Genomic DNA, 8,486 nt, shown 5'->3' on the forward strand with positions numbered 1-8,486 from the left:
TCTCCAGCATCATTTCTATCACCAAGGCCACATTTTCCAACTACCAATCCTTCTCTTTGTTTCCAACTTCCGCATTCCAATCGCCAGTAATTATCAATGCATCTTGATTGCACTTTTGATCAATTTCAGATGGCAGAAGTTGGTAAAAATCTTCAATTTCTTCATCTTTGGCATTAGTGGTTGGTGCGTAAATTTGAATAATAGTCGCATTAACTGGTCTTCCTTGTAGGTGTATGGATATTATCCTATCAATCACAGGGTCATACTTGAGGATATATTTTGAAATGTTCTTTTTGATAATGAATGCAACACCATTCCTCTTCAATTTGTCATTACCGGCATAGTAGACCATATGATTGTCGGATTCAAAATGGCCAATACCAGTTGTTTTCAGCTCACTAATGCCTAGAATATCGATGTTTATGTGTTCCATTTCATTTTTGATGATTTCTAATTTTTCTAGATTCATACTTCATACATTCCATGTTCCGATTATTAATGGCTGTTTGCAGCTGTTTCTTCTCATTTTGAGTAGTGTCACATCAGCAAACAAAGGTCCCGAAAGCTTGACTCCATCCCTGCCATTAAGGTCGATTCTACTTTGAGAAGGCAGCTCTTCCCCAGTCGTCTTTTGAGTCCCTTCCAACCTGAGGGGCTACTCTTCCAGCACTATATCAGACAATATTCTGATGCTATTCATATGGTTTTCATCGGCTAATTTTTTTCAGAATTAGACTGCCAGGTCCTTCTTCCTAGTTTGTCTTAGTCTGGACGCTCAGCTGAAACTTGTCCACCATGGGTGACCCTGCTGGTATTTGAATACTGGTGGCATAACTTCCAGCATCACAGCAACACGTAAGCCCCCACAGTACGACAACTGACAGACACGTGGGGGCAAATATACATATACACACATTTTTGAGGGGAGGGCTGATTATTAAACATTTACTAGCATACTGCTGGAGATACCAATTATTTAAATAAATAGCGGCATGAATAATGTCCTTAATAATCTTTAATCCCTTTCACCTCCTTCTAAGAATCACCGAATTTCTGCATGGCAGAACCTGGGAAAGAGCCAAACCAAAATCTTCTGATTCCTAAACTATCAAACTCCGCATAAAAGGTGGTCACTGTGGAATTCTCATTGCAAGCTAATTCTCTGTTGTCTTAAAAATGTGAATTTCGCTGTTTTTATAGAAGCGATTAGAAATTCAGTTTACACTAATGTTATTTTAATTTTTCTTAGGCAGTACTTGGTAAAGCAACAGGTCATACCCAGGCTGTGCTTCAAAAAACTGTGGAACAAAAGAGATCCTTGGAGAAGGTATTTGCTACTTTTAGAAGATTTGTTCAATAAACTTTAAATAGAATTTCCTTAAAAACACCATCCTAATGGATATGTCATTTGTACATACCCTCTGCTGCTAGGTGTGCTTCAATTTCACATGGTCATTTCCCTTTTGGAGCTTACAGTCCAAAACAGATTGTCACATGGTCAGAGAGAATTAAGGTTTCATTTATTTCCTATTTTAAGGTAGTAGAGGCCTGACAAACTGACGTTTTGTGGTTAATTTTTCTTCTTCTTGTTTTATTCCTCTTTTTGCCTGGCAGAGCCTGCTGCTTCTTCACCATCTCATTATTACTAAGAAGGTAGTTAGGAATTATCTCAGTCATGTTTCTGTTCCTGGTGTGCCCTCTCTTGATGGGAGACCCTGGGCTAGTCCAAGTGGGGAGTCGAAGGGGCGCAGTCATGGTGCTGAAAAATCCAGGTTCAGTCCAGCAAATTTTGAAGCTAAACAATTTGAACTTTATTCTATATTAAGTAAACTTTGGCAGAGCTTTTTTGAGTGCTAAAGAGGTGTGTTGTATAAGCTTACAACTGTGATATACTCTTTTTGAATGAGAATTAAATGTTTTCTCTGTAAAGCATTTCTGTGAAATGATTCAGTGATTATTTCAGCTATTTCCTTTGTCCTGAAATAATTTATTAACAGTAATTTTCCATGGAAGTACTGTTTTCTTTCTATAGGAAATAAATGCCTTGCAGTGGGAAATAGAATTTGACCAGAATAGATTTAAAAATATAGAGGAATCTTGGACCCAAAAGTGTGACAGGTTTGTATATTTTTACTCCATAGTTTTTCTTTGAAAATCTTTAAAATGTGTGTAATTTAACTGTAGGTTGGACTTTCTTCTTCCTTGTGCTAACTATAAATACTGTAAAATTCTTATTGCTTATCCATAGTTTTCTGTCAGTGTTAATTTTCACGTTTCTTTTTTTTTCAAATACAGTATGTAACTATTTTTAAATACAGTATAAGAACCAAACACTAATTATTTTAGCATTGGAACTGTTCATTTTTTCAAACAAAATCTTTTGAGCCATTCTTTTATTAGTATGAGTTTATTTAATAGCTTTAAATTATAACATATAAAGTCAGTCATTGAGAAATTGATTTGATATTTGGGGTTATGGATGGCTTTACTACCTAACTGTTTTAATTTATTATTTTTTAACATTTTATTTGGAAATAATTGAAGACTTATGGAAAAGTTGCTAGATGAGTACAAGGAATTCCTATAAATCTTCACCCAGATTCCTCAAATTTTAACTTTTTGCCATATTTGCTTTATCATCTTTTCTCTCATTCTCTGTATCTCTATCCCTAGATAAGTGTATATATATATTTTCTGAGCCATTTTAAAGTTGCATATCTAAAGCCCCCTTACCCTAAATGGAGCCCTGGTGGCATAGTGGTTAAGAGCTTGACTGCTAACCAAAAGGTCAGCAGTTCGAATCCACCAGCGGCTCCTTAGAAACCCTATGGAGCATTTCTAATCTGTTCTGCAGGGTCGCTATGAGTTGGAATCGACTCGACAGCAACGGGTTTTTGGTTTTTTACAGTAAATGCATGTTTATAGTAAAAACAAAACAGATATTCTCGTTCATAACCATAGTCTAATTATCAGAATCGAGACATTAACATTGACCTAATAACATTATTTAATCTGTAGACCTTATTCAGATTTGGCCAGTTGTTCTAATAATGACCTTAAAGCAAAAGAGAGAAATAATATTTCCCCTGTTTCAGGATCCACATTGTATTTGGTTGTTATGTCTAAACTTTAGTTTCCTTTAATCTGAAACAATTCCTCAGCCTTTGTTTGTCTTTCCTGACCTTGACCGTTTTGAGTAGTACAGGCCAATTATTTTATAGAGTGTCCCACAACTGGGTATGTCTGGTGTTTCTGGCTCAAATTCGGGTTATTCGTTTCTGGCAGGAGTATCACTGAAGCAATGTTGTCTTCTTAGTGCATCATACCAGAAGCCTTTTGGTGTTGCTTTGTCCCATTACCGGGATTTTAAGCTTCATCCCTGTGTATCTTTCTGTACACATTTTTGAAAGTGGCCTAAGCATATAGTTGGTGTTCAGATGGTTAAGTTGAATTAAAACGTTAGTAGAGAATGAGTACACAAAATGAATGTCTTAGAGATATTTCTGATTCTGATTGTTTCTCAACTAAGTATAAAAAAGAGTGTAAGAGTGTGCTTAATTTACCACACTCCTTTAAGTTGTTTTACTTCTGCAACAGGTAAATTCTACACTGTTTTCTTATAAGTCGAAAAATTATATTTTGGTTTTTGTTTTCTGACTATGGCAATAAAAATATTCTTATTCAAGTAGGAAATGTTATTGTTTTATTTATTCAGAGGAAACTTTTTTCCCCAGGCTAAACTGTGAAAATGCAGTCCTCAAAGAAACTTTGAAACTGAAAACAGAAGAAATTAAAATGCTAAAGTCTGAAAATGCAAGTAAGTAAAGAATGGTATTTTTATGATTCTTTCATAACATTATGTTAAAAAATTAGTTTTATATGGTGTCCTATATTAAGAACATAGCTCTCAGTAGAGACAAAGTGGTAGTATTTTGAAGTATATTTTGAGGGTAATAGAGGGAAGAAATGCATCATTTAGTTTTTTATACTCGGTGTAAAGCAAAATTGTAGAGCATCTGATGTTTGAGGAATCTAAGTAGTTATATGCGTTATTGGAACACTAGTAGGTAAAGTATATAAAATGTAGTTAATTATGTAGTTATTCAAGATCATTTTCTCATTATCAACAGTTTCTTCTGTCTTTATCAGTAGTACAAATATTCTTAATTTTTCAAGATATTTGACTCACTAAGAATTTGAATTTTCACACACACGCATACCTACATTATTAAATGAGCTGCTTTATGACAAAAGTTGATGAAAAGATATTAAGAGGTGTTTGGCACCAATTTTTTTTTTTAAGGTGGACAAACATTTTATTGTGCTTCAGGTGAAAGTTTGCAGCTCAAGTTACTCATACAAAAATTTATACACATATTGTGATGTGTATAAACATGTGACATTAGTTAAAATCCCTACAATGTGACAGCACATTCCCCTTTTCCACCCTGGGTTTCTTGTGTCCATTCAACCTATCCCTTCCTTCCTTCTCATCTGCCTCTGGACAGGAGCCGCCCATTTGGTCTGGTATCTGGTTGAACTAAGAAGCACACTCCTCACGGGTATTATTTTATGTTTTATAGTCCAGTCTAATCTTTGCCTAAAGAGTGGGCTTTGGGAATGGTTTTAGTTCTGGGTTAACAGAGCGTCTGGGGATCATAGTTTCAGGGGTTCCTCCAGACTCTGTCAGACCATTTTATCTGAATTTGAGTTCTGCTCTGTACTTTTCTCTCTCTCCCTCCGTGATTTTTTGTTATGTTCCCTGTCAGGGTGGTTATTGGTGATAGCTGAGCACCATCTAGTTCTTCTGGTCTCAGGCTGATGGAATCTCTGGTTTATGTGGCCCTTTTGTCTCTTGGGCTAATATTTTCCTTGTGTCTTAGGTGTTCTTCATTCTCCTTTGCTCCAAGTGGGTTGGGACCAATTGATGCATCTTAGATGGCCGCTCGCAAGCTTTTAAGACCCCAGATGCCACTCACCAAAGTGGGATGCAGAACATTTTCTTAATAAACTTTTTATGCCAGTTGACCTAGATGTCCCCCAAAACTGTGGTCCCCAGGCCCCAGCCCCAGCTACTCTGTCCCTCAAAGTGGTTGGTTGTGTTCAGGAAACTTCTTAGCTTTTGCTTTGGCCCAGTTGTGCTGACTTGCCTTATATTGTATTTTGTCTTTCCCTTCACCTAAGATGATTCTTGTCTGCCATCTAGTTAGTGAATTCCCCTCCCCTCCCCCACACCCTCGTAACCATCAAAGAAAGCTTTCTTCTGTGTTTAAACCTTTTCTTGAGTTCTTATAATAGTGGTCTCATATAATATTTGACCTTTTGTGACTAATTTCACTCAGCATAATGCCCTCCAAATTCATCCATGTTTATGAGATGGTTCTCGGATTCATCATTTTTTTTTTTTTTTATTGTTGCGTAGTATTCTATGGTGTGTACGTACCATAATTTGTTTATCCGTTCACTTGCTGATGGACATCTAGGTTGTTTCCATCTTTTTGCTATTGTGAATAGTGCTGCAATGAACATGGTTGTGCATGTATCTATTTCTGTGATGGCTCTTATTTCTCTAGGATATATTCCAAGGAGTGGGTTTGCTGGATCATATGGTATTTCTATTTCTAGCTTTTTAAGGAAGCACCAAAGCGTTTTCCAAAGTTATTTTACCATTTTACATTCCCACCAGCAGTGCATAAGTGTTCCAGTCTCTCTACAACCTCTCCAACATTTATTAGTTTGTGTTTTTTGGATTAGTGCCAGCCCGGCTGGGGTGAGATGGTATCTTATTGTAGTTTTAATTTGCAGTTCTCTAATGGCTAATGATCCTGAGCATTTCCTCGTGTATCTGTTAGCTGCCTGAATGTCTTCTTTGGTGAAATGTCTGTTCATATCCTTTGCCCCTTTTTTAATTGGGTTATTTGTCTTTTTGTTGTTGAGGTGTTGCAGTATTTTGTAGATTTTAGAGATTAGACCCTTATTGGATATGTCATAGCCAAAAATTTTTTCCTAGTCTTTAGGTTCTCTTTTCACTCTTTTGGTGAAGTTTTTTGATGAGCGTAAGTGTTTGATTTTTAGGAGCTCCCAGTTATCTAGTTTCTCTTCTGGTGTTCGTGCATTGTTAGTTATGGTTTGAATACTATTTATGCCATGTATTAGGGCTCCTAGCCTTGTCCTTATTTTTTCTTCCATGATCTTTATCGTTTTAGATTTTATATTTAGGTCTTTGATCCATTTTGAGTTAGTTTTTGTACATGGTGTGAGGTATGGGTCTTGTTTCATTTTTTTGCAGATGAATATCCAGTTATGCCAGCACCATTTGTTAAAGAGACTGTCATTTCCCCATTTAACAGACTTTGGGCCTTTGTCAAACATTAGCTGCTCATAGGTGGATGGATTTACGTCTGTGTTCTCAATTCTGTTCCATTGGTCTATGTATCTGTTGTTGTACTAGTACCAGGCTGTTTTGACTACCATGGCAGTATACTAGGTTCTAAAATGAAGTAGTGTAAGGCCTCCCACTTTGTTCTTCTTCAGTAATGCTTCACTGATCTGGGGCCTCTTCTCTTTCCATATGAGGTTGGTGATTTGTTTCTCCATCTCATTAAAAAAATGCCATTGGAATTTGGATCAGGATTGCATCGTATCTGTAGATTGCTTTAGGTAGAGTTGACATTTTCAAAATGTTGAATCTTCCTGTCCATGAGCATTGTATGTTTTTCCACTTATGAAGGTCTCTTTTGGTTTCTTGCAGTAGTGTCTTGTAGTTTTCTTTGTATAGGTCTTTTACGTCTCTGGTTAGATTTTTTCCTAAGTATTTTATCTTCTTGGGGGTTATTTTAAATGGTATTGATTTGGTGATTTACTTTTTGAAATTCTCTTTGTTGGTGTAGAGGAATCCAACTGATTTTCATATGTTTACCTTGTTTCCTGATACTTTGCTGAAATTTTCTATTAGTTCCAGTAGTTTTTTGTGGATTCTTTGGGGTTTTCTGTATATAAGATTACATCATCTGTGAATACGGATACTTTTACTTCTCCCTTAGTAATTTGGTGGTACGAACTTTTTTTCTCCCCATACAAAACTTTATACATACATTGTTATGTGACTCTAATTGCTCTCCCCATACTGTGACAGCACGCTCCTCCTTTTCACCCCTGATTCTCCGCGTCCATCCAACCAGCTCCTAACCCTCTCTGCCTTCCCATCTCACCTCCAGACCAAAGCTTCCCATTTAGTCTCTTGTATCTACTTGGGCTAAGAGGCACACTCCTCACAAGTATCACTTTATGTCCCACAGTCCAGTCCAATCCCTGTCTGAAGAGTTGGCCTTGGAAATTGTTTTAGTTCTGCTCTGATAGAGAATCCAGGGGCCATGCTTTCTGGGGTTCCTCCAGTCTCAGTCAGACCACTAAGTCTGGTCTTCTTGCTAGAATTTGAGTTCTGCACCCCATCTTTCTCTTGCTCCATCTGGGACTCTCTGTTGTGTTCCCTGTCAGGGTGGTCATTGGTGTTGCTGGGCACCATCTACTTCTTCTGATCTCAGGCTGAGGAAGTCTCTGGTTTATGTGGCCCTTTCTGTCTCTTGGGCTAATACTTCTCTTGTGTCTTTGGTGTTCTTCATTCTCCTTTACTCCAGGTGGTTGGGACCAATTGATGCATCTTAGATGGCTGCTTGCAAGCTTTTAAGACCCCAGTCGCCTGTCACGGAAGTAGGATGCAGAACATTTTCTTAATAAGCTTTGTTATGCCAGTTGACCTAGATGTCGCCTGAAAGCATGGTCCCCAAACGCCTACCCCTGCTACTCTGTCCCTCAAAGTGTTTGATTGTATTCAGGAAACTTCTTAGCTTTGGTTTAGTCTAGTTGTGCTGACTTCCCCTCTAGTGTGTGCTGTCCTTCCCTTCACCTAAGATAATTCTTATCTATTATCTAGTTAGTAAATAGCCCCCTCCCTCCCCACCTTTGTAACCATCAAAGAATGTTTTCTTCTATGTTTAAACCTTTTCTTGAGTTCTTATAATGGTAGTCTTATACAATATTTGTCCTTCTGTGACTGACTAAATTCACTCAGCAGAATGATCTCTAGCTTCCTCCATGTTATGTTTCATGGCTTCATTGTTGTTCTTTATCATTGTGTAGTGTGGATATACCATAATTTGTTTATCCATTTGTCTGTTGATGGGCACCTAGGTTGTTTCCAATCTTTTTGCTATTCTGAACAGTGCTGCAGTGAACATGGGTGTGCATATATCTATTTCTGTGACGGCTGTTGTTTCTCTAGGACATGTTCCAAAGAGCGGGATTGCTGGATCGTATGGTACTTCTATTTCTAGCTTTTTAAGGAAGTGCCAAATCAATTTCCAAAGTGGTTGTACCATTTTACGTTCCCACTAACAGTGTATAAGTGTTCCAGTCTCTCCATAGCCTTTCCAACATTTATTATTTTGTGTTTTTTGGATTAATGCTAGCCTTGTTGGGGTGAGATG

General features: G+C 37.4%; 1 protein-coding gene across 2 annotated transcripts in view; it reads left to right on the plus strand.

Moving 5' to 3' along the window:
- Positions 1-8,486, plus strand: part of CCDC125 (coiled-coil domain containing 125) — a 53,661-nt gene that overhangs the window by 26,915 nt on the left and 18,260 nt on the right. For both annotated transcript variants that reach the window (XM_012555015.2, XM_023729568.1), the window contains 3 exons: positions 1,250-1,327; positions 2,033-2,118; positions 3,735-3,817. In XM_012555015.2, coding sequence (XP_012410469.1) covers positions 1,250-1,327; positions 2,033-2,118; positions 3,735-3,817 — 247 coding nt within the window. The remainder of the gene's footprint in view (positions 1-1,249; positions 1,328-2,032; positions 2,119-3,734; positions 3,818-8,486) is intronic.

This window comes from Trichechus manatus, unplaced genomic scaffold (genome assembly GCF_000243295.1).
Source record: "Trichechus manatus latirostris isolate Lorelei unplaced genomic scaffold, TriManLat1.0 scaffold00029, whole genome shotgun sequence".
Taxonomy (NCBI): domain Eukaryota; kingdom Metazoa; phylum Chordata; class Mammalia; order Sirenia; family Trichechidae; genus Trichechus; species Trichechus manatus.